Below are 25,788 nucleotides of genomic sequence, written 5' to 3'. Positions count from 1 at the left end.
GCAAAGCGTAAAAACACAGTATAAGTCATTATAATCAGTAATTATGTCCCCACTGGATGCTACAAATGCCTCGTTTGTAATGGGTTTTATTGGTTTTGTCTCATTGCGCCGGGACACACGGAGACACAGTATGGTAAGGGGTGTAACATTTCCATCACACGCTAGCGGTATTCAGCCAATCACAACACACTGTATGGCTGGCCAATCAGAGCACACCTCGCTTTTCAGAACGATTAGCTTTGTAAAAATCGACGCGTTTCAGAAAGGCGGGGCATAGAGCAGAAACAATAATGTACAGTATATGGAAAATAATGTGTTTTTTTAACCTTAAACCGCATAAACACGTTGCATTACACCAAATACACAAAATAATGTTCTTTTTAGCAACATCATATGACCCCTTTAAATCATGTCCAAAGAGCGATTGACCCTTTTATAAATTCTTTGCAAAGTGTTTATTTTTTTTTTGTGCAGTGGAAAAAAATGTTAAATGTTAAAATTTACACAGATAGACAGATTATTTAGGCATTGTATGCCGAGGATTTATGCATAGTTAGAAGCAGATATGATGTTTTGAGAAGGTGTATAAAATGTTAAGTGGTAATTCGATCCACTTTTAGTGGGACGTGACAATTAGGACGTAGCCCCCAGTTCATGTGTAAAGTGCAAGTGCCTGAATAGAGAGAGGATCTATTTATTTATTCATTCATTTATTTATACATGCGTGTTTTAATCAACATTTTCTCGGATTATCAAAAAAAAAAAAAAAATCTAAGAGTAAATATGATATCATATTTTGTAAATAAATCAATAAATGTTACTGTTTTGTATACAATCTAGCCTGCAAATGGATAAATGGAACAAACCAGTGGGACATGAATGGTTTTGCTACAGTAGCGATAGTTTAAGTATGTTATTATTATTATTATTATTGAATATAAAACAATAGTAAAACCATCCAACATATTTACCATGATTCTACTACACTCTTCGTGGTTTAACTGTGATATAAGGTTTAATTAAACTAAATTACTAAATTAAATTAGTAAGAACATAAAAGCACAGTAAGCCACAGCCTAACCAGCCTAAACAGTATTTTTGTGCAATCAATTAACTGTAACGACAGTTAACATCACCACAGTTACATTACAGTTACAGTTTCATGAGATGAAATTTAAGATTGACATGGAAAATTGGGATATCCCCTAGAATCAAAAGCATGTTCCTGCACAACCGGAGGCTGCAGGACCGCAGTTCTAGGACCCTATTCTTTTGTAACAGCGCCACCTACCGAATTGGACCACTAAAGATGGACGACATGGACAGCAATAAGAGTGAGTAACTTTACCGATTTTCAATTAAGTTTTATTTTATAACCCAACAGTGCATAAGTGTTAAATCAGAAATATATATTACAGAGTTAAACATGTTAAAGCAAATGTTTCTTATTTAATTCTCCCTCCCTCCCTGCTGTTACAAAAGAATAGGGTCCTAGAACTGCGGTCCTGAAACTGCAGCCTCCGGTTGTGCAGGAACACCCTTCTCCCTAGAATGAGAAAGAGTGTATGTGAGTGTGTTTTCGGCAGGAGGCGCACCGTCTGCTCTCAGTGTAAAATGTCTGTCTCTGCTTGAGCCGTGTTTCTTCCTGCTCTGACGCTGGGCTGCCCTCCTTCGGAAACTAAAACAAAGATGACAAGGCCGCTACTTTTGCGTAAGTCGGATCAGGGAGTCGTAGCATATCTCCAAACATCGTATTAGCACACAAGCCCGGCTGGTACTGGAGTGTCAACACGACATATTCCCGCCTGAAGTAGTCACTCGGCGGCGGCATGTCGCTGAGCTCAGGCGGGTGGACTCACACACCTCCGCCGGCCCAGTCTGCATCGTCTCATCTCGGCCAGGAGGCCTCACAGTCGGCCTGCAGCACTGTTTTGATGTCGGTGAAGGTGTCAGTATGCCACTCAGGTATACGACCGCTTTGTCTCCCGGGGGCCGGAGACGAGTCTCTCCGTCTTCAGCTGAGCATGGACCCGGGGAAGGCAGGGGAATTCCGCCTCGCGTTACGGGACATCAGCGGAGCCGCGGCTGGGCGCAGCGTGGTGAGGAAATGTCGAACTTGCGTTCAGTTTCAGTCTGCGGTGCTATGAATACTGGTGAAGAGTTGATGGTGAAAACTGGTGAAAAGCGCAACATAGTAGTATTTTCATTCCAGAAGTGTATCTGCGCTAGGCATAACATAGCGCTGCCCTCTGGCGAGCACATGAGTGAATCACATGTTGTTTTGCTGGTCTTTGTTTTTAAAATCCATCCTCCACCCCCTAAATTTAATAGTTTGCCCAGAGTTGCGTCATAAATACACTTAATGCTCTTCACGATACCTATACGTATTTGATATTAGATGACGCAATAATACTTCTGGTCAGCACTGATACTTTTATTTGCTGTAATAGACTGAAAAAGAAAGAAAGTGGAACTACCTCATGTGAATCAATTGATATGAACTTCGTTATTATTTGTGTATACATGAATGTAAAATAATAATAATAATAAAAATAGTTAAACCTCTTTAATTTCAAGTACGTTTAATATTTAATTCGGTATCCTTCTGGTTTGCAACAAAGTAGACATGCACTTTCAAACGGGGTTGTTGTCTAGGATTGTGTTATTTGGGGACATTATGACTAATTAGATATCCAGGGGTAGTGCACTACTACAGTTTGTGTATCAAATTCATTGCATTTATCTATTATACCCAGGGTCTAAGATGCCAAACAGAAGTAATATTATTTTATTTTGCATTTGAGTCCTGCTGTCTCTTTGAAACCTCATTACACTCATGATCCTGAAAATGTTGTTTTGAAAAGATAGCTCTTGTGTAGGCTACCCAATGATGAATATAACCAGATAAAACAATAACGACAATTTAATGAAAATATGTGACAGGCTGACGGCTCATAATAACTGAAAAAAATGCCTCATTTTAAGTTAGTAGATGATAATAGGTTTTAAATAGGCTAGGTCTTTTATTTGCTTGTGAGAAAAGGATAATTCCTGGACTACATTGTTTTAGTAGTGAAATCAATGAGTTATGTTTAAGTAAATTAACTCCATTAGATTTTGTGTCTCTCTGTTTATGTTCATTCAGTCCATTGCTGAGTTTGATCTCAAGACTGTTTGCTATGAAGTCAGATCCCCACAGTGCCATGAACTGAGTTTGGCAACACCACCACATGATCGTATCACTTTCAACTTCCGCTGTGAGCAAGAAGCACAGGAGTGGGCCACTGTGGTGATGTCATCACTCCGTGAGGCACATAGAGGTTTGCCTTCCTTCTGCTTTCTTCCAACAATTTGTCACTTTTGTTCATTCATTCATCTATAAATACAGATACACACAAGATTTATTATAATCCTTACGATTGTTGCTTGTCAGACTGTTTGAACATGATCCCGATTCCCAGCTATAAGCCATGTTACACCGGGATCTCAATTGTCATTAATGCAGACTGTATTACAGTCAAGCCTTGTCTAAAAAGGACATATGCCAGAAGACTCATCCTGAGTTTTACATCATCAATCCATGAGACATTCAGTGCCAATGATCCTCATTCACACGCAGAATTGGAATGTTGGCTAGCAAACAAAAACTAGTGTTAAAAATCTAGCGTTAATTTTGATCATGGCTTGTCTTGAAAAGAAAAATGGAAAAAAACAAAGATGATGTGTTTGGATAAAGTGGTGTTTTGTCTGTGCTCCCAATGGTTCTTGATTTGACGGTTGTCATAGGAGAAGCCATACTGCAAGACTGCCTCAGAGCGTCTGACTCTGGCAGTATTTCATCGGAGGTCATGAATTGCAATTGTCATGAATCGGCTGTTGGCAAACACGTCAAAATAGCAATCAAGACTACAGATTTTGGCCTAGGAGCAAAGGAATCTTGTAGGATTTCCAAAATTTGTCTCAGATTGTCAAATTGTGGCCAAGATTGTACAGTGTGCACCCGGCTTAACTGTAATTCCTCTAGTTTTGTATAATAGCTTTGCATTTCCTTTAACTTGTACTCTTTTCAACCACATAATGCAGATTTGAAGAGACATTTGAGAAATGGGCTATGAAACCAGGAAAAAGCAGTCAACTACTTGTTCTTTTTTTTTTTTTTTTTTTTTTTTTTCCTGAGCTCTTTAAACCACTTTGTCTCTTGCTCTTCTTTTCAGTGGCAATTAGTTCCTCCAATGAAGAAAGACTGCTACCTCCTCAGCCTCTGGATACACAGAGCAATCCGCCCATGCCACGTACAGGTAATCAATTGTGTTCTTGTTTTAATTTTCTGCTCACGATCTGCTTGACACTGTTGCCAAACAATAAACAAAGTGTCAATGGTCTATTATGTTGATGCAGATATCTCTGTCGCACCCACTAGTTCTCTTTCTATTTCTGATTCTTTCTTCTATCCCGCTCCTTATCCATTCTTGTCCTTATACATTTTCACCCTTTTTACTTTTTTCTCTAGAGGAGATTTGTGCGGAGCTGGTTAGCGCAATAGAGGAAGGTGATGTTCGTTCGGCATCTGTCTGTGCATCGTCTTTAGCTAAACAGAGAGCTGCTCTGAGCATTCAGCCATCTAAACAAAATTACACAGACACTGAAATGAGGTAAATTTCATGTTTACTGACACTGACCCACTCAATGTGTTCTAACCAGACAGAAAGCCGCAAGTGATAAAAGATGTCTATTGCATGAAGTCTTTTAGTGTTATTTAAAAGGATTATTCACCCAGAAATGACAATTCTGTCATTTATGCATGCTGATGTTGTAAGGCCTGTGTGAGTGTATTTCTTCTATGGAACACAAAAGGAGATATACTGCAGAATAGACAAACTATCATCTTCTGTGTTCCACAGAAGAAAAACAGGTCATACAGGTTTGGATGAACATCAGGGTGAGTAAATAATGACATAATTTTCATGCTTGAGTGAATTATAATTTATACCAACTCAACACATAATTTCACATCTACACACATTTTCCATGCAATTCTGATCTCAGATAATGCGTTGATTTATCATGCAGCCTGGCTGTGGTGGTAGAGGATGCATCCTCCTCCTGTTGTGTCACAGTGAAAGTTTTCCCTCACTCCACAATTGGTGCTCTCAAACAGCAGGTAGGCACAGATTAACTTAACCATATAAACATTACTTACCATCAACCAAATAAACATTGTTTCTTGTCATTCTTTCAATGCCATGCAATTCTCACAGTTACCTTAGCTGCCTTTTAGCTTTGTTAATGACGCATAGTTTTTGCTCTGTAAGGTCTTCACAGACTATGGTTTTCATCCGCGTGTGCAACGCTGGGTCATCGGCCAGTCTTTGTGCTCTGATCACCGCTCTCTGGCTTCTTATGGAGTTCAGCGAGATGGCAACACTGCGTTCCTTTATCTCATTTCTGCCCGTCAGGCTCGTCTCAGTCGAGGACTTTACCAACAAGATCAAGAGGGTGCTTTGCTCACGCCGGCTTTGGTGCCAACGACTAATCAGCCCCACCAAGAAGCAGTTACCAATGGGCCAGCACTGAACACAGCCTCAAGACCATACAGCACCCTACCTACAAGACTTCATAACAGCCATAATACCCTGAGTGTGTATTCCCAGACCACCAGTTAAAGTCATAACATGCATTTACACTAACAAAGTAACATTAAAAGAGATGCAATTACATTTAATTACAAAGTAATTAAAAGTGAAGCCTTCTGCAAAATGTGCCTCCAGTTTATTACAACCATAACCTCTTGATATTGTAGGTAACAGTGCGGGAAGTACAGAGAGGTTGGGTTTGGGTGATATTCGTGACCTCATCAACCTTGAGCTGCCGCAGTTGAATGAAGCCCTGGCGCCCAACAGAACAAGCACACAGGTACAAAATTATGTGAACACACAGAACTAATTTTTCTTTAACACAAAGCACAGACATTTTGTAATATATTGAGCCTTTAAGAAACAGGAAATGTGTATCACAAAAGCAACAAGTATGCAAATACTTTGATGTACACTACACATATCATGAGATTATGGTGCTTATTTGAATACTTGTTTTTGTGGGTATGTAGCTGGGATGGGCCTGCCCAACCTGTACATATATTAATAAACCGACACGTCCTGGCTGTGAAATGTGTAGCGCAGACAGACCTGAAGGCTACACTGTTCCTGGCAACTACAGACCAGATGCTCTGGAGCTAAGACGCATCCAACAGGAAAAAGAAGCAGTAAGGCAGTACCAACAGGTGAGGCTTGCGAAATTCAATTGAGAAAGCATGAGCACATTTTGCACAATAATTCTGCCTGCTACCACTGGAATATTCCACTTTGTTGTTGTGATGCTTGTGGAGATCATTGGGAACAGATGAGTCTGGCATGTTGCTTTTGCTGTTGGTTTATACATCTCATGCACACCAGCCATTTTACATCTACGTTCACACCCAGGTTTAGGACAAAATCCTCAGGATGGCATAGTAATTTGGTTTATATTCATATAAATTGAATGACAATGAATCTATACAAATATTTTGGCGACTTTGTGAATATCAGAGAATATCAGCTGTTTAACAGTGTCGTATCTCTTCCAAAATTTACAGAGAGCCGTTTTTCAAAACGTAGTGGTGAATTTCAATGAAGTTGTGATAAATCTTAAGTAGTGGCAGAATTTTTCTTTCATATTGTGACGTATGTCTGAGTGTAACAGATTATCGAAAAAGAATAACTGTAGGGTGGGGACTGAAAAATGGAGGCAGGCGGCATTTTCACTGGAAGATCCAGTTATGATGTTTTGAAGAAAACGCATACATAAAAGTCATTCACAATGAGATATATAACATGCATTTAGAAAACGGACTGAATTTTCATTTCGTGCTGACTTTAAATGTAATAGTAAAACTAAGTGTTCATTTAATTTCAGCTATTTTTATACATCTCATTTGTTATCATTTAAAATGTTTCATTTATACACCAATATTATATTAGCCACTGGTGACCTTTCTCTTTAGAAATCATCATCAGTCATTGAAAAATCCATATCAGCTGACCACTATCAAAGAGCTACTTTTACTCATCTCTAAGGGCTTTTGTGTGGGATAAAGCCTGAGTTCTGATTGACTCCTCAGTTTGAATCTCTTCTCTTTTGTCTCTATTTTTTTTTAAGGAGAAAGGGAGAAGAGAGGAGCTGAGGGGCAACAACTCACTACTGCACAACCTCGACCAGGACTACTGACTCGCACGTGCACACACACTTTCAGTGCATAGTCTCAACTAACAAACCAGGCACACTCATACTCCAAATGCAGTTACAGTACAGCTGGTATACTGCACAACTTGTATATGCCTGAGCAGTTGACTGCTAATGAATTTGATCCATGCCAACCTCATCTATTCGAGTGGAACGTTTTACAAAAGCTACACGTTAAAACCAATTTCAAAAACACCTTTATATTAAACACTGCAATAGTCATACAGAAGGTCATTTTGATAATATTATGGCAAAGCCGTTACTTCACTTGGCCTAATGAGATGCTGTGTTGTGCTGTGTCTTGGTTTAAAACGTTATTCAGGTACAGACTCATTTAATGCGCAGATGACATATACTGTATATCTTTGTAAGCAGATGTAAGACATGACTCCTACTGCACAGCTTTTGCAGGAATGCAGAGCATCCATTTATGTAACCTGTTTGATACAAGTTCAGTCTGATCTTGTCTGACAGTGTCTTGTAAAATAGTTTCAAATTCTCATATATTCAAGAGCTGAGTGATTTTAGTCTTGGAATTTTTGAAGTGACAGTTTCAGGTCAGAGATTATAGATCCCTTAATACAACTTATGTCAGCATTTTTTTTTTCATTGTAGAATGACTTATTGAGTTCTGTTATAGATCATCCAACGGTGCACTTTTTTCTTTACTAAACTAAACACCAACTTTTACCTTTTACCTGCAGCTGTTCATACACAAGCAACATTAATTTTGCATTGATGTTGAAACTGTAAGATGAAATAAAGAGAGGCAAAAATAGTTCATGTAAATGGTGTCTGACATGCCAAACCTGTGGAACACAGTCTCGCACTCTGTTTTACATTTTAATGAATTGGTGGCTAATTCGTATGATTTTGTATGATCTTATATGTATGTTTTTGTGCATATTTCCCACTGATGGTTGGGTTTGGGGATAGATCTTCATGCTTCCTTTGAATCACATCATACGAACTCATACGAAATGTCCACCTTGTTAAATAGTTGTTTTTTCATGAGATCGGTATGGACAGTGTTACGGAAACATTTTGACTCCGTTTGGCAAAACGAAATGCATGTATGCCAAGAAAACGCATGTTGTATACAATTTTTGCACTCAAGCAAAAAGATATAACTTGGTGAAAATGTTGTAGACCGAGAGAGATTTTTGCTCATACAGCTTGACGCATACTAATATTTTAGTTGGCAAAAATATGCAGAAAGTGCATTTAGTAATTGCCACAGAGCCCATGAGCAATGCACTTTACCCCAAGTTACTTTGAGGACTGGCAGTTAGTGCATTATGGACAAAATGCATATGCTAAACAATGAGTAGGCTTAACCAGTGTGAGAGGGGAAGAAACAGAGGAAGACATGTTTTGGTCCATTCAGTTAGGGCTGTAATGTAGCATAACTTGTTTGTCTGTATGACTGGGCTTGATTCTTTCATGTTAACTCAAGCGTAAAATAGCCTTGAAATTAGGAAAGACAAATGTCTATGCAAATGAACTATGTGACAAACTCAAATAAAGTTCTTTTAATAGGTACATACCATTCACACCTGGGTGTCTTCTGTTTCTTTTTTATCTATATATTTTTATGTATGTGCATACACTGAAAGTAACGGTTCTGGTACGTTTTATATGGAAGCATATAGGTAGCAAAATTCAATTTAAAATGCAATATGCAAAATGGCAATGTTACTTTGTCGTAATTATAACTATAATGTGGTTGATCAGTTTAAACATATAAGGTAAGTGATTGCATTCATGTTGTATTTATTCACAAATATTGTGTAAACTATATATATTACAATTGCATTTATGTTTTCTAGTGTTCATGTATTTAATAATGCTAATTAACTAAGTGAAAAAAAAGTGACGTGACATGTGGCCAAGTATGGTGACCCATACTCAGAATTAGTGCTCTGCATTTATCCCATCCAAAGTGCGCACACACACAGCAGTGAACACACACACACCGTGAACACACACCTGGAGCAGTGGGCAGCCATTTTTTGCTGCGGCGCCCGGGGAGCAGTTGGGGGTTCAGTGCCTTGCTCAAGGGCACCTCAGTCGTGGTATCGAAGGTGGGAGAGAGCGCTGTACATTCACTCCCCCCACCCACAATCCCTGCCGGTACGAGACTCGAACCCACAACCTTTGGGTTACGAGTCCGACTCTAACCATTAGGCCACGACTTCCCCCCCTAAACTATGTGCTGGTATAGAAATTAATTACGGTACACACACACACACACATATATATATTTCTTCTTTTTGTCATTTTAAATTACCCCTGTCACACATCACTATTTCCCAAGGCAAATTTATAATGTGTGCACATTATGACACAAACTCTAATCTATAAACTAAGGAATGCTCAGATATACCATTGGGATCTTGTAGGTTTTAGACTCTGTTTCTGTCACACCAATCTTCAAGATACAGTCAGAAGTAACAGCACATGCAATGTGTTTTCCCTCACACAGTCGATCTATGGATGCCCATCAATGTGCTTCTTCAGTTCTGACATCTAATCTGTCTGTAGGCCAGAGAAGCAGAACGCAGAGAGAACTATGCACGTCTGGTGCAGATGGACGGACAGGATCTGGTTCCTAACCCAGAGAGAGTGGAGTGCAGGATCTGCTATGTGGAGCTTGAGCCTGGCGAGGGAGTCCTGCTCCGAGAGTGTCTCCACTGCTTCTGCAAGTGAGGAAGACCGAGAGTGGGCTGCTGTAGCACGCACATAGTGACATTTATTGTTCTGTATTGTCATGCAGTAGTTAACCTTCTGTGTTTCTGTGGGTAGAGAGTGTCTGCGCTCTGTGATTCTGATGTCGGAGGATCCTCAGGTGGCATGTCCATACAGAGACGAGGCCTACGCCTGCGACTGCATCTTGCAGGAAAGAGAAATCAGAGCTGTGAGAACTCATTCATTTATACCGCTTTTATTTTGTCTACAAAAAGACCATGCTGTCTGGGTTCACACACTGATGAGAAGTGTCTGTAGCTGTCTGTTGTTCTCTCACTCCGGGGATGTGACACTGTCCATGGTGCTGGAGCACAATTGACAAGAGACCTGGAGCAATGCTGCTCTGAAAGGCTTTTAATGACAGTGCCACTGGTTAAAATGACAAGTGCTGTCAAAACCTACTGTACGGAGTCATTTTGTAGCCTCATCCATATATACCAGTATAATTGTAGTGTCATTGAGATACTATTATAATTTTTATTAATATTTTAATATAGTTTAAAAATGTATATATATATATATATATATATATATATTAAATGTCTTTATAATTTTTATGAATTTTACAGTTTTATTTCAGTTTATTTTAGTTTATCTAAATATAAAGGTAAACTACATGGAAAAAAAAGAATTTTCTTTGACAACTTGCTGAAAACATTTGTATATACTGCTTTGTTTATTATATTAACCCTACTTTTAATTCTTTGTCCTAATAATGTACTTATCTGGCTTTGAATAACATCAGACAACATTTTTATTAATTTACTGAGTGATTTATTGTGTCAGTGCAAGTAACAAATATATGCTTTGCATTTTTTGGCTCTGCTATCTTTGTCACTCAGCTGGTGTCAGTAGATGATTATGAGCGCTGGTTGCAGAGGGGTCTGTCTGTTGCAGAGTCTCGATGTGAGGGCAGTTATCACTGTGCTACAGCAGACTGTCCTGGCTGGTGTGTTTATGAAGACACGGTCAACACTTTCCATTGCCCAGTGTGCAGAAAACACAACTGCCTGCTCTGCAAGGTAAAGTATGTCAAATACTTAAACACTGAACAGTACCCTTAAACCCTTTCTTTCTCTTATTAGATTCTCATTATAATATAATGGCTTTGTTTTTCCTCTGCTTAGGCCATTCATGAAGGGATGAATTGTAAGCAGTATCAGGATGATCTAGCAGCCCGTGCCATCAATGACTCTGCAGCGCGAAGAACCAGAGACCTGCTGAAGGTCAAGCACAAACAAATATAGATCCTTGTTGTATATCAAAGACCCTTTGTTATGTGACAACATCTTGTTCCTTATAAGTTATAAATGTTCATCTCTTTTCATTTTTTTTTGTCCCATCATTCACACATGAACAGAATGTTACTGTCACTTTTGATCAATTTCTTTCTTTCTTTCTTCTTCTTCTTACTATTATTTACCCCAAACTTTCTGTCCCATCACTCACGCAGACTCTTGTTAATTCTGGAGAGGCGATGCATTGCCCTCAGTGTGGCATCATTGTGCAGAAGAAGGAGGGCTGTGATTGGCTCCGCTGTACTGTCTGCCACACTGAGATCTGCTGGGTCACCAGAGGACCACGCTGGGGGCCCAAAGTAAGAGCTTTTTTTCATAAGACTGGGATATAAGCTTTATTCTCTGGCTCCATTGGCTATCATACATAGGAAAGGTTAAAGTGTATAATGCTTGGTAATGTGTATTATTTGGAAACAGAGCATCATTTGTCTTTCTCACTTCAGGGTCCTGGAGACACGAGTGGAGGCTGCCTCTGCAATGTCAACAAACAGAGATGCCACCCAAAATGCCAGAACTGTCACTAAAGGGAAGAGCAGAGAGAGAGGAGGAGATACGAGTAAGAGAGAGTAGTGTCATCTCATGGCAGTTTGTGACATTAAATAAAAGGTTTTGACAGACATCAGGGTTGCCAGGTCTGTGTAACAAAACCAGCCCAATTCCAGGAGGTCAAAACCTGCTTCTAGGTCCCAACTTGGTCAAAATCATGCTTCAGGGGGGCGGGGGTATTTCGCGGGCTGTAAAAAAACAGCCCACGGCAGCATTATGAAAGTAGCTCAATTCCGTAGACTTGGCAACACTGACAGACATACACTTTGTACTGTCCACCTGTTTTATTTCGAAGTTAGCTTTCTGAAGCTTTTAACTGAAATACAGAAATACGTAGTTCTGTTGTGCAAAAAATGTTTCAATGGTTTCTTTTACGTAAGTAAATCATAAAGCAATTGAAGGCAACATGGGGAATCCACTTGAAAACAGACTCCTTCTATTGGATGGCTACTGTATCAGTCCAGTCAGCATCCTGATATTGTGTAATTATTTCAAAGACCCACAGAAAAGCTTTCCATTTTCTCAACTGTATGTTATATAGCAAATATCACCTATACTATGAAAGGGTTTTATTTCTGATCGACTACAAAAAAAGTGACATTTGCATTTGACAGCTTCTACAAAATGTAAACCCACTTTAAACTGCACGAGTATTGCCACGCTGTAACTATTTTGAGTTATTTAAGACAGAATCGTTACTTTGAAGGGGCTTAAATTAGTGATTTGCAAATGAATTATTCTTTTTAACCAGTTCTTTTGAATGATTCAGTCAACTGGTAGATCACTCAAGTAAAACTGTGATGTGGGTGGCAACAGAACATTGAACATTATGTATAACCTAAATCAAAAACATTTTGATAAAAATTGATTTTAATACAAAAATACAAACATGGGAATGTTTTAAAGCATTTTTTTAATCTGATCAAATGATCCCAGGAGGACAAAAATAAAGCCAAAGCTAATCTGAAGCTGCCGATAAAAATGAAACTAAGGGAATTATTACAATGCAATTACACATATACTTGTGTATTTGTCTTGTCTTACTCTTAAAGCTATACTACACTGTTAAGACCTGTTACTGAAAGTGCCTTTTCTTGCCTGTTTTCGTCACTTAACCACTAACATGAGCAGACGTTTTGCAGTGTTACAATTATCGTTATTATTTTAAATACTGTATGTTGCTGTTGTTGTTGATTTGTGATCCAGAATAATTTATGTGTGCCGGGTTTTCCCTTCACCTTTCCTACCAACCAAGAGACCGTGTATTTTGTGCATATGTTGCACATTAGTTCAGTAAGATTAACACAATCCAGTATATTGCTTTAAAATTTGATTGTTTGTTTGTAAGTTGGATGTGATTAATATGTAGCCTAGTTATTTAGTATTGTTTTAATGTTACATTGCAATGCTATGCTAATTTAAGTAGCAGTAATGGTCAAGAGCAGGGACCTGAGGCTTGTGTGGAAAGTCCTCAAGACTGTTACAAGCCAAAGGACCGATGTTGATCCCAAAGCTTTGAATCTATGCACTGAAACAAATGTCAGCACCCAAAGCATCTACTTATGCATTTCAAAAATGTTTTCATGAGACAAACTTATTTTCTTTAGTTTACAATTTTTTTTTATTTGCACCTAAAAGAGTAGTTTTTTTTTTTTTTAATTTCTAAGCATTTATATTGTTGTTGAGAATCCAGTGGAATTATGCAATAGGTTTGTACAGTTGCAAAACAGTTGTGTTTAGTGAGGGGGCGTTCACTCTTTCTCATGATATTATGAACCTCACTAATGTTCAAATATGTGCACTATGAAGTTCAAGTAGAGTGTTTTTTGCATGTACCACAGAAGAAAATGAATGACTGAAAATAGAAAGGACCCTGCACCTGCAGAAATCTTACACTTTAATTCAGGGTTGCAAGTCTTAAAAAGTGCCTTACAGATTATAGTGCTGACTACTGAGCACCTGTATTGACAATATTTAAGATATTCTCATTATTAAGTACATGTTTGGACTAATTTAACATGCTTCACATTTTGTTCTTAAAAAAATAAAAAAAATAACCAACCTGTATTTTATTTAACTCTTGTAGTTTGTTCTTCACTGCAGTGATTAAAATGCAAACACTTGCTAAATGTCATCAAATCTGATTTTGGTTCAGTTCTGACTCTCACATCACACACATAAATTAGTTTTATTGAGGTTACAGTTGTGAAGAGGAAGTATCAACCATCAGCGGTTTCATGTATGTTTTGTTCTATAGACTGAAATGAAAACAGGTATCAGGTTCGTGAATCATGTTAAAACTTTATTAAACAGCTCAAAGTAACAAAACAAACCTTTACAGTTAGTGTGTTTGAATTCAGACACGCTAATTAAGTGCTTTTCACTTGTTGCAGTGGAGTCAAAAACATTTACATTATAAAGAAACAAGAACAAAAAATAAAAAGTGAACAAAAAATAAAAATACAGACTCAGTTCAACTGTGTCTCTCCACCAGATTTGAGTCTGAATTTCAAAAATGATTCAGGTGTGTATATACGAAGTGTCCTCGTTGCAGGAGTGTGCCATCACTAAAGATAAACTTACTCAGAAACGTCTCTTAATGGGACACTCAAGCTTTTCCTCATTGTCGCTTCATGGATGGAAATACAAATGACACACTACTAAATAACTGTACATATACAGGTTTAAAAAAAAAAGACAGTTCAGCTTCTGGTGCAATTAGTTCATACTGTTTGCATTGTACAGAAATGAACAATTTTGTATTATTGATATACATAAGCATAAACTGGTGAATGTAGAGATGCCATCTTTTTGGTTTATGCTGAAAGAATCTATTGACTCAAGACCGCCATAAAATAGTCAATGTTTGAATCAAACTTGGAAAGACACAATCTGCTCAAGCTCCACAACAGAATGTGTTGAAGAGACCGTGAACCTGCAAACTATCAGTTTGGTCAAGACTTCCAGTAGGGTGACCATACATGCTTTTTTTTTTTTTTTTGGACATGCTCTGGCCGGGATTTCTAAATTGTCTAAAATTTCTGGGTTTTGGCTTTATCTTTCTATTGACATGCTCTCTACTGTCCTCATTCTTCTCTGTAGATCCCACTTTCTTGCATGAAACGATTGGTCAATTACGTCCAATGCCTACTTTTCAGTCATTACCTTCAGCAAGTATGAAAAAAAAAAAAAAAAACAGACATTTAAAGGGATGGATCACCCAAAAAAGAAAATGACCCCATGATTTGCTCGCCCTCAAGCAATCCTAGGTGTATATAACTTTCTTCTTTCACATGAATACAATCGGAGTTATATTAAAAATATCCTGACTCTTCCAAGCTTTATAATGGCAGTGAATGGGCGTTGAGATTTTGACGTCCAATAAAGTGCATCCATCCATAACAAAAAGGACTCCACACAGCTCTGGGGGGTTAATAAATGCCTTTTGAAGCAAAGCAATGCGTTTGTGTAAGAAAAATATCCATGTTTAAAACTTTATAAGTTGTAAACTGTAGCTTCCGTTAACTGTCGTACACACGTTCATGAGAGAGTGGCGTTCCAGCAGATGACGTATGCGTAGCGTAAGCTCCGGTGAGAATATGCTAGTCTCGCAAAAACCAAGATTTGTTTACAGTAAACCAGTCTCCTCCTGGCTTATATCGAAATCCTCTGACATTATTATTTTTATTTATTTTTTATTTATTTTTTTTTACAAATCCTCGGATTCGTTTTTAATATAACTCCTATAGCTTCCGTTAACTGTCGTACACACGTTCATGAGAGAGTGGCGTTCCAGCAGATGACGTATGCGTAGCGTAAGCTCCGGTGAGAATATGCTAGTCTCGCAAAAACCAAGATTTGTTTACAGTAAACCAGTCTCCTCCTGGCTTATATCGAAATCCTCTGACATTATTATTTTTATTTTTTTTTATTTATTTTTTTTTTTTACAAATCCTCGGATTCGTTTTTAATATAACTCCTATTGTATTCGTTTGAAAGAAAAAAGTCATATACACCTGTGTTAATTTTCATTTTTGGGTGAACTATCTCTTAAAGAAAATTAAGAAATACCAGACAGGACATGTGAGCGAAAAAGAGGACGTATGGTCACCCTACTTCCCGGACTGAATCTTTCTCATGTAGTATGACTTAACATACACGGTGTCTTTCTCACTTGAAAATGAAGTGTTCCCTAAACCCACCCGAACAACACTGTACAAGCCATGAACTGTGATTAGTGCAAGTGAGAGACCCTCATCCATTCACATCCAGAAAACACTAGTGATTCCAACAGCGAGACGTGTGCATTGAGACAGACACCTCGATTCAAACAGCTAAACCCTAAAAATGTCAAAACAAAACAAAAAAATCAGAATGCACACAAAGACACCGTGCACCACTTCTCACACAGCTCTTTAGTCGTGTGAGTGTAAATGTTATAGATAGTGTGAAATATTAAGAATATCCTGCAGTAAACAACGCTGAATAAAGACAAAGATGTAGAAGTGATCAAATCATGTCCATGTAGAACTCCTGAATTCAAGAAAACCCAGTGCGATGCATTTGGGAGAAAACAGTGCACATTTTGGTCTATTGAAAGTGTCATATTTCGGAGGGTCTATATACAGAGGGTTCTATGTACACATTGTTATATATACAAGCCAAACGAAAGGGAACGTAACCTCGTCCTTCTACGCCTAATATAGGCTTATACACACACTACACCTGACAGGTAGCACATGCTACGCTGTGTACCATCCTGTGTTAACTCCCTGTCAAGATCTGATGGCTGATGCTTGTGAGGAAATCTAAAGTCCAATAAATAAACGAGCATATGAATTTAGCTAGCTCTCACAAAGGATTTCGACACGATGAATGATGGGATTTGATTTGTTAGGGGATACCGTTTCATTATGCAGTGAAGATAAATGGACTATAATCTCACAGATGAGAATTTGGCACTGTAGTTCTTGGAGAAAACAGACAGGAATAAGGCTCAAGGGGCAATATCCCAGGCCCTATCGTAAAGACACCCACAAAACAATATCTCAGGCCTTGTAAATTTAAGCGATGGCCCTGATAATTGGTGCAGGTTTTCCAAGAACACCAAGAAGGATCCAGCTGTGCTGATTTGGCAGTAATTGGAAAGGTGTATAATTTTTTGCTCCTGCCTTTTTGACATAATTTGCTTGCAATAAAAGCATTTCTTGGGTCAGTGTAAATCAATGTTAAAGGGGTCATATGATGTAGCTAAAAATAACATTATTTTGTGTATTTGGTGTAATGCAATGTGTTTATGCGGTTTAAGGTTAAAAAAACATTATTTTCCACATAATGTACATTATTGTTTCTCCTCTATGCCCCGCCTTTCTGAAACGCATCGATTTTTACATGCTTTTGCTTTCGCACTGAAACACAGCGTCTCCCTGACATGGCTGCATCAACACTACTGCTGTTTCTGAAACCACGCCTTCTTTCTTTGCGTGCACGTTTGGGCGGCATTATGCTAATATTTCCACATAGTGACGATATGTGGGGGCGTGTTAGAACGAGCAGTTTTAGGTAGGCGTGGCTGACTCTTAACTTTGATAAAGAATATCTCTTTGGATTTGAAACTTTAGTCTTTGCAACTTTACAGATCTTCTTTATGCACCAAGAGCTTGTAACACTCCAAAGAGAAAGGAAAACTTGAAATCGCATCATATGACCCCTTTAATAAGTTTTACATCATCGTTAAAGTTACTAATTGCACTATAGATATTAATGATGTGGAACGGTAAAAGAAAAACATCACTGATGTGTTGCAGCATCAGATGAGGCAGACAAAAATGACTTGACTTTACTGCATAGCATAATCATGAAACGGGGCAAAATAATAGATTTAGTTATTGATTAAAGCAAGAGATGTGTTATTGCATATAAAAATTCAACTCAATTTTTTTTTTTTTACAATACAAAGAAAAGAGGGTGACAGGAGCTCTTAAGTGTTTTTCCTTTGGCTATATCTAACAAACATTGCTTCCCCTGAATGAAATGTGAATCATATCTTGCACTGCACCGCATCTGCACAGCTTCACTCACCTATCTGTCTAATCTGAGTTTTACAGTGACCACAAGAGAGTCAAAAACACTATTCAGACTGAAAGACAAAACTAACAAAAGATGGAAAATAAAGCATTTGTCAATGAGGTTCTCCCTGGGAGTTAGTAGGTGGGGCTGATTCCATGCTCCTGTGATAAGAGTAATAATGAGAAGAGATGAGAGAGAAGGTGGACAGGGATGAGACAGACTGCAGGGTGCAGAGACCAACAAATGTAAGTGTGCGTATGTGATCATCAGTGAAGCCGAGGCGCAGCAGATGGGCACAAAATCCACCTCGTGGAATGAGGGAACGGAGGCTGGAAAAGACAGAGAGAAGATAGAGAGAGGAGGAGCAGGTCTGGTGCAGGTGTGTGTCTGATCTCTCTCCTGTAAGGGTGTCTGAAGGGTCAGATCTGGAGAGAGGAGGAAGGCATAGTCTGTTGTGCTCATCACTGGCACCTTCACATTGGTCATCAGCTGGTCAGGTAACTGTGCAGCTCCCTTGAATTTATGCTCAACACCACTCCTGAGTGGTTGCCTGGCAACAAGAAAAGCAGAAGGAGGTTTTGTAAAGGCAGCAGGTGAAAAAAATGCTCTTCATCACTCAAGGTTGTTGCACAATGTGACATTGAAGAAAATGTAGACATTTGATAATAATACCTATAGGTTGTTTTTTGTCTTTGGATTGTAGACATTTTAACCAACTCACAAGGTAATTAGTAATAATAAGATTTAAGTCATTTAAAAGCCCTGTTCACATAAAAAATAAATAGTAAGTGTAACAAATAAAACAGTGTTAATAATACTAAAATATTAATAGTTTTATGTGCCTTTTGAATCAAATAAATAAATCATAAGACTTTAAAATAAGGTTAAATTTCAATGAAATAAACATTAGTTAATGCATTTAAAATTCTTAACTAAAAAACAACAATTTTACAGCTTTATTAATCTTGGGTAATGTTAATTTCTACATGCATATTTAAAAAAAATACTTCTACATAGTACAAGCTTTAAGTTTAACAATAAAATATTATGAATGAACATGACTTAACAATGAACAATATTTTTTATAAATAAACATTAACTTTTGAAATTATAAAAGTATCAATTATAATCATTATAATCAATAGTATAAAAGTATAGTTCATTATTAGTCCATGATACCTCAGGCATTAACAAACTCAAGAAAAGCAGAAGGAGGTTTTGTAAAGGCAGCAGGTGAAAAAAATGCTCTTCATCACTCAAGGTTGTTGCACAATGTGACATTGAAGAAAATGTAGACATTTGATAATAATACCTATAGGTTGTTTTTTGTCTTTGGATTGTAGACATTTTAACCAACTCACAAGGTAATTAGTAATAATAAGATTTAAGTCATTTAAAAGCCCTGTTCACATAAAAAATAAATAGTAAGTGTAACAAATAAAACAGTGTTAATAATACTAAAATATTAATAGTTTTATGTGCCTTTTGAATCAAATAAATAAATCATAAGACTTTAAAATAAGGTTAAATTTCAATGAAATAAACATTAGTTAATGCATTTAAAATTCTTAACTAAAAAACAACAATTTTACAGCTTTATTAATCTTGGGTAATGTTAATTTCTACATGCATATTAAAAAAAAATACTTCTACATAGTACAAGCTTTAAGTTTAACAATAAAATATTATGAATGAACGACTTAACAATGAACAATATTTTTTATAAATAAACATTAACTTTTGAAATTATAAAAGTATCAATTATAATCATTATAATCAATAGTATAAAAGTATAGTTCATTATTAGTTCATGATACCTCAGGCATTAACAAACTGAACCTTTATTGTGAAGTGTTTAGTTTAGAGACCAATTCTCACTATTAATTAGTTGGTTGTTATTAGCATGCATAGTACTAGTATTTTGACCATTTATTAGTTCTTATAAAGCACATATTAATGCCTTATTATGAATGACCATATTTTAGATCCCTTAATCAAACCCCATATCTAAATTTAACATTTACCTTACCAACTGTTAAAAGGATAGTTCACCAAAAAAATGACAATTTGATCATTTACTCACCCACATGTCGTTCCAAACCTGTATAAGTTTCTTTCTTATGTTGAACACAAAAGAAGATATTTTGAAGAATGGTGGTAATCAAACAGTTGATGGTTCAAACTGCTGTTCGGTTCTTCAAAATATATTCTTTTGTGTTTGGAATGACATGAGGGGGAGTAAATGATGGCAAAATTTTCATTTTTGGGTGAACTATACCTTTAATCAGCAGAAAACTAGGAGTTTATTAAGGCACACAAAAGAAGATATTTTGAAGAATGGTGGTAATCAAACAGTTGATGGTTCAAACTGCTGTTCGGTTCTTCAAAATATATTCTTTTGTGTTTGGAATGACATGAGGGGGAGTAAATGATGGCAAAATGTTCATTTTTGGGTGAACTATACCTTTAATCAGCAGAAAACTAGGAGTTTATTAAGGCAACAGTCATAGTTAATAGTTGGTTTATAGTGAGAATTGTTCCCCAAACTAAAGTAGAACCAACAAATCCAATAACGGGCCCCATTTCTGAATTAGTAGCAAACTGATGTTAGAGTGACTGAGTCTTTTCTGGTTAGTAATGACTGGTTAGTCTAGGGTAACTGAATTTGCTTCTACCTCCAGCGTTACCTAGTGTCTGCGAGTCAAGGTCGTCATCAATGAACTCCTCGCCTTGAATGATATTCTGTGTGTCGTCACTGTGATTGACAGGGCTGGTCATTTCCTGCTCCTTCTCATTGTGCATCTGAGCATAGACGTTTCGTCCCGGCAGTTTTCTGAAACGCAGCCAGGGATGCGTTAGGCTGCTCTCCTCTGGCCTCAGCAAGGAACCATGGTTTTTGTTGTTTTTCCTGTCACAGTTTTGTAGTTCATGTTCTGTTATATAATCTGGCTGTCACTTAGACATGTGGGGACTGAGCATGCATTCTTCAGTGATGGGGTGTGATGGGACAGTGACTATCCATAGCATTATCAAAAGAGTACAGTTTTTCTAAGAAAATCTGTGGTTCCTGCATACATGTGTGTACCATGCAATTCGGTGATGGGCAGCAAGACAGAATGGGTGTGCATGTTATTCATTTGGAAATAGGTTGAGTAATTTTCCCTAGTAACCCACCCAGGAATGACAGGGAAGTCTTCAAAAAACATGAAATATTACTTTTTAAAATTGCAGCAATAAAACCTGAAGAAAAGGACAAACCTTTTAAACTTGAAGAGTATGAATGCTGCAGCAGAGATCAGACTGATGAGGAGAAAGACAGCTAGAGCCCAAACACCTGGACCTGCTGCAGCCAGACGAGAACCTGCAGAAGAGAAACATCTCTGGTCATCACGCTTTACTTCCTTTATCATAATTATCAAACGCTTGCCAACATTTGCAATAAATTTCCTACAAAATTAGATTCTGCTAACCTGTATATCATTAGCGCCTGTAATGCCACAGGAATTAAAGGGATAGTTTACACTTGATGAGATGAATTTTCATTTTTGATTGAACTCTTTAACCATCACCTGGCTCTAATGATAACTATTTACTTACCAAACGTGTAAAAAAATAACCTAAACAAATTCAAATCACACAAATCACACACAATGTACACACCTTGTGTGGATGAAGGCATTTGTGGGGCTGTGACACAAACAACAGTGAAACAAACAAACAAAAAACTTTAAAATGCCTAAAAGATGAACTAAAAATAAACACAAAGAAAGTTTACAATAAAGAAAACTTAAGCATGCATGTGTTTTTCAAACCAAAGAGCACTGTGACTTTGACAGCACAAAACTCAAACAGAAATGCAAGCCAACAGAAGCATACATATGAAGAGTAAATGAAGCCAACTGTACGTAACAACTAGATCAGAAAACAGAACAGAAATGAGACATTATTGCATTATTTTTCCCCTTTAATTTCTATCTCTGTATAAGCAGATTAATATACTTAAAGGGGTCCTATTATGCTCTTTTACAAAGTCTTGATTTTGTTTTGGGGGTGTACTAGAACACGCTCTCATACTAGGTTGTTCGAAAAACACATTCTTTTTCTCTTTGTGATATCACAAATCCCGGAAAATGTGCGTTGTAGTCCAAACGAGTCGTTCGTTGTAGTTTTTGAAAAGTGATTTCTGTTAAATAAAATATCTCCTTTTGAAGTGGACTTTGAGCTTTGTAACTTTGCAGATCTTTTTTATGCTCAAACAGCAACATTACAGACTAACTAAAGTTGAAAAAGTGAAAAAGCATAATAGGACCCCTTTAAAGAGTAAAGATGACACTTCTAAAAGCAAGTGGTAAAGTGACACACCAGTCTCTGTTGTGCTGGCAGACACATCACTAGTGATAGGTCCTTTGAAATACATTAGTTCTGTTTTAGTAATTATTCATGAAGGGCTTGCTGTAATGCTATAATTGTTAAGTGACTCACTGACATACTTTGGAGATGTACATGAATGTATGAGTGTCTGTCAGGTGCTGGAATCTGTTTTATTTTGCTCACCTCTGTCCGAGTCCGCCAGAGTCACCAATACTCGTAACCCTCCTCTCACAATGAAGCTCACGTTGTTCTCACTCAGAACCTGCTTTATAGTGGGAACACGCTGCGCAAATGAAGAACACACACAAGAACATAACAGTTAAATCCTAACAAATATCACTTCAAAATATTTGTACCATTATAGGCTACTTTATTACAATTTGTGTCTGAGTAAACCATAGTAAACAAGAAATGAATTCCCTGACTCATTCAATTTACTGTTTACTTCTAATGCAAAAGGTATCTCCAGGTTCTAACAAGTTGTTTGTGGATGTCTTCATTTTAGGTCACCGTATCAAGAGGTTTTATTGCTAGACTAATGTTTTGCTGTCTGAGAATGTATCTCTTCTCATTCGAGTGGCATCCCAGGCAAGATGATGCATCTACCTTATCCACAAACACACTCCTCTTCACTGGTGTGCTCTCTTGAGGAAGAACATAGAGGTCTGCGGTGGTGGGAAGACCAGGCTTCACCATGGTCACCAAAGAGTCCTGAGGAACCCCTGTGAGCTTTTAGAGAAAGAGTGAAACATGATAAGTACATTTAAAATGGTTGTTTTGCATAAAACAAACAGAGCTCTAGTGTTTGTGTGTTTATGATTGAAACCTTTGCAAGAATCTTGGTTACGACTTGTCCCACATCTTGTCTCCATTCAGGGATGTTTGGGTTAAAGCGATCCAAATTACGACTGAAACTCAATGGGATGATCTGGAAATGATCTGAAGAGAGACACTGTATTATGAACAAGGTATTATGAACATATAAATGTTAATATTGCAGCTGCAAAAAACACCTATATTGCACAAAAGAATAATACAAAAACAATACAATAATAATCATTTAACTCTCCTTAGTTCAACTAAAAGCCTCACTATTTGAAGTGATCCTACTGCATATATATAGGCAAGAGGTGAGGTAGACAAAGACTTTCAATCGGTGTCACACTCACAAAATCTTGTTACTCCAATAGCTATAGCAAAAATGGCTGCAATATAACAAAGAGTGAAAAATTTAAGGGGGTCTGAATACTTTCCGTACCCACTGTATATAGGCAAGAGGTGAGGTAGACAAAGACTTTCAATTAAACAATACAATAATAATCATTTAACTCTCCTTAGTTCAACTAAAAGCCTCACTATTTGAAGTGATCCTACTGCATATATATAGGCAAGAGGTGAGGTAGACAAAGACTTTCAATCGGTGTCACACTCACAAAATCTTGTTACTCCAATAGCTATAGCAAAGCATATGGGTTTAGAATGACATGAAGGTGATTAATAATGGTAAGACAGAATTCAAATTTTTTTTGGTGAACTATATACCTTTAAAACTTTCATACCACATGAAAAATGTGAAAAGGACTCATAAAACCAGTTGAAAAGATGTGATCTCAAAATAAAGAACCGAACTCTTCCAGGCAAGTCTTTTTTTTTTCTACAGAAATTTAAAGTAGGGAAGTCATCCAAATTAAATTATTTAAAAAATGTAACCAACAGGTTTACTTTTAGCTGGAGGACAAATGATATGAAACAGTGAAGTGAGACTGTGCACAATAGTTCTTCTTCATTTTGTATTCAAGCTGAACATTGTCTCTGAGGGAGACCGTCATTTCTGCTTTCCAAGCATGACCTCATCCCTATCACACCACACTCATAAATATTCAATCCAGCCCTGGAATCACATGAATATTTCAGTTCTATTTAACACTGTCATTACAAGAAAGAAACAGGGTTAGTCCTCAAGTTGGATTTCAAACACAAATCGAGAACTTTAACAGTATGCATTAACTGTGGCATTAGTTCCCAATCTTTTTTTAGTATTGACAGTGTTTCTGTGAATGATGTTTTATTATATACAATCTGTGTTTGTCACAAGGCCCAGATTATTCATGCAGTACATGCAGGGACTAAAAAACCATAACACACTGGCTTACTGATGTGCAGAGCAATTTAACACACTTGCTAACATAAAAATACAACTCAAAACAGAAAAATGAATGCTATTCAAAAATATTTAATTGCAATAACTAGTATTTTTGTGCTTCTCATTAACATTAATGGACGACTGCTGTACTTCAAGTCATAATTTGTATTTCCAGATTTACATAGCAAATAGAATTTTTACACTGAGGAACAGTTCTGTATGACTAGTGATTACCTGTATACCATAAAACCAATCCATTGAAAGTAGCACAAAGGCCATTTGGATTGTCTTTGTGGTGCCTTCAGTTATATTATTATAGTTTTTGTCTTTTTTGTTGAACAGAGTGCAAACATTCTTTTGTTATGTTTTGCAAACAATTGGGCCATACTGGTTTGGAATTATGTAAGGGTGAGTAAATGATTTTCATTTTTAGGTGAATTGGCTGCTTCCTTTTTAATCACAGACCTCCCATGGAAACTTGCCTTCTTTGATTTGACTGGCCATCTCAAACACTTTAACAATCACAATGTTGAACCAATGCACTCTGAACATGCTAAATATGTATGATAGAATTAAACAGAAGAGAATCATTTTGAGGGTGTACACCATCAAGGGGTGTTTTATCTTACCGTAGACAATGATAATCTTGCTGTCCTGTACCATGGATCGACCATTAGAAGCCTGAACTGTCACAGGAACTTCCCCCTCCTCAGAGAACCTTGTAATCAGACTGTTCTCCAGGGACAGCTTCGGCTGTCGAGGGGAAAGACACGTCATACATATCTATATAAGTGTAAGGGCATCACTTTAACGGCTACACCTGAACCTTTAAGCATAAGCATCTCAAATTAATTCCAGGTCAGTTTCTTCAATATTTACACATGTATGAGAGTATACACATGTGTATGTGTGTATATGAACTCATTAAACATTAATCTTAAAACTTCTCATTACAATCCCACATGTATGCATATAATCGTAGATGCAGTGCCAATTAATTTATTACATGCCCTCATTACATGCCATTTTGTTCTGTAGAAAAATTCAGAGTAGTGCTAAAATACATGGCTACTAAATTTTTTTAAAAGTCAGTATAATTTTAATACTGAACACAAACACCTAATATACACACCTAATAAAAAACAGAAAAACATGAGCTTTTGCAATAGTATTTTTTGGCAGTCCCCTAAAAATCATATATTATGAGTTTATTTTTTATAGAATATTATTAATTAGTACCTGAAGGTTATCTCCAATCCACCAGTAAAACACGGTAAGGTTTGCCTCAGTGGGCAGCACTATAGCTGTGAGATTTACTTCTTGATTTCTGCCAGC

General features: G+C 37.2%; 2 protein-coding genes across 3 annotated transcripts; one reads left to right on the top strand and one right to left on the bottom strand.

The window, feature by feature from the left end:
• The first annotated feature begins 1,549 nt into the window (after positions 1–1,549).
• On the top strand, positions 1,550–12,069 carry LOC107722400 (ranBP-type and C3HC4-type zinc finger-containing protein 1-like). 2 transcript variants are annotated; one of them, XM_016530756.1, is made up of 14 exons: positions 1,550–2,099; positions 3,146–3,320; positions 4,215–4,298; positions 4,511–4,652; positions 5,071–5,161; positions 5,457–5,637; positions 5,801–5,913; positions 6,107–6,280; positions 9,823–9,983; positions 10,084–10,195; positions 10,869–11,048; positions 11,154–11,252; positions 11,480–11,623; positions 11,768–12,069. In XM_016530756.1, the coding sequence occupies exons 1-14, from the start codon at positions 1,830–1,832 to the stop codon at positions 11,846–11,848; spliced, it is 2,007 nt and encodes a 668-aa protein (XP_016386242.1). In that variant the 5' UTR covers positions 1,550–1,829; the 3' UTR covers positions 11,849–12,069. The 2 variants fall into 2 exon arrangements, with proteins under 2 accessions (XP_016386242.1, XP_016386241.1); XM_016530755.1 differs by having other exon boundaries at positions 5,313–5,637.
• Positions 12,070–17,559: 5,490 nt separating this feature from the next.
• Positions 17,560–25,779, bottom strand: LOC107722411 (VPS10 domain-containing receptor SorCS2-like). Its single transcript, XM_016530771.1, has 8 exons — positions 25,693–25,779; positions 25,083–25,206; positions 23,137–23,249; positions 22,917–23,039; positions 22,494–22,593; positions 21,198–21,300; positions 20,615–20,772; positions 17,560–18,489 (listed from the first exon to the last, which is right to left on the bottom strand). Exons 2-8 carry the CDS (start codon positions 25,114–25,116, stop codon positions 18,425–18,427), a joined length of 696 nt encoding a protein of 231 aa, XP_016386257.1. The 5' UTR covers positions 25,117–25,206; positions 25,693–25,779; the 3' UTR covers positions 17,560–18,424.
• Positions 25,780–25,788: the final 9 nt, after the last annotated feature.

Source organism: Sinocyclocheilus rhinocerous, unplaced genomic scaffold (assembly GCF_001515625.1).
Source record: "Sinocyclocheilus rhinocerous isolate Xijiao unplaced genomic scaffold, SAMN03320098_v1.1 scaffold1115, whole genome shotgun sequence".
Taxonomy (NCBI): Eukaryota; Metazoa; Chordata; class Actinopteri; order Cypriniformes; family Cyprinidae; genus Sinocyclocheilus; species Sinocyclocheilus rhinocerous.
The sequence above is the reverse complement of the archived record's forward strand: the minus strand, read 5'-3'. Positions and strand labels throughout refer to the sequence as shown.

Bases quoted from the DNA above. Each gene is read 5' to 3' on its own strand.
- LOC107722400 (XM_016530755.1), top strand. From the start codon at position 1,830: ATGTCGCTGAGCTCAGGCGGGTGGACTCACACACCTCCGCCGGCCCAG. The intron at 5,638-5,800 runs GTGTGTATTCCC...TTGATATTGTAG, and splicing joins TAACAGCCATAATACCCTGA to GTAACAGTGCGGGAAGTACA. The intron at 6,281-9,822 runs GTGAGGCTTGCG...ATCTGTCTGTAG, and splicing joins CAGTAAGGCAGTACCAACAG to GCCAGAGAAGCAGAACGCAG.
- LOC107722411 (XM_016530771.1), bottom strand. From the start codon at position 25,116: ATGGTACAGGACAGCAAGATTATCATTGTCTACG. The intron at 23,040-23,136 runs GTTTCAATCATA...TTTCTCTAAAAG, and splicing joins TAACCAAGATTCTTGCAAAG to CTCACAGGGGTTCCTCAGGA. The intron at 18,490-20,614 runs GTAGAAGCAAAT...TCTTGTTGCCAG, and splicing joins GACACTAGGTAACGCTGGAG to GCAACCACTCAGGAGTGGTG.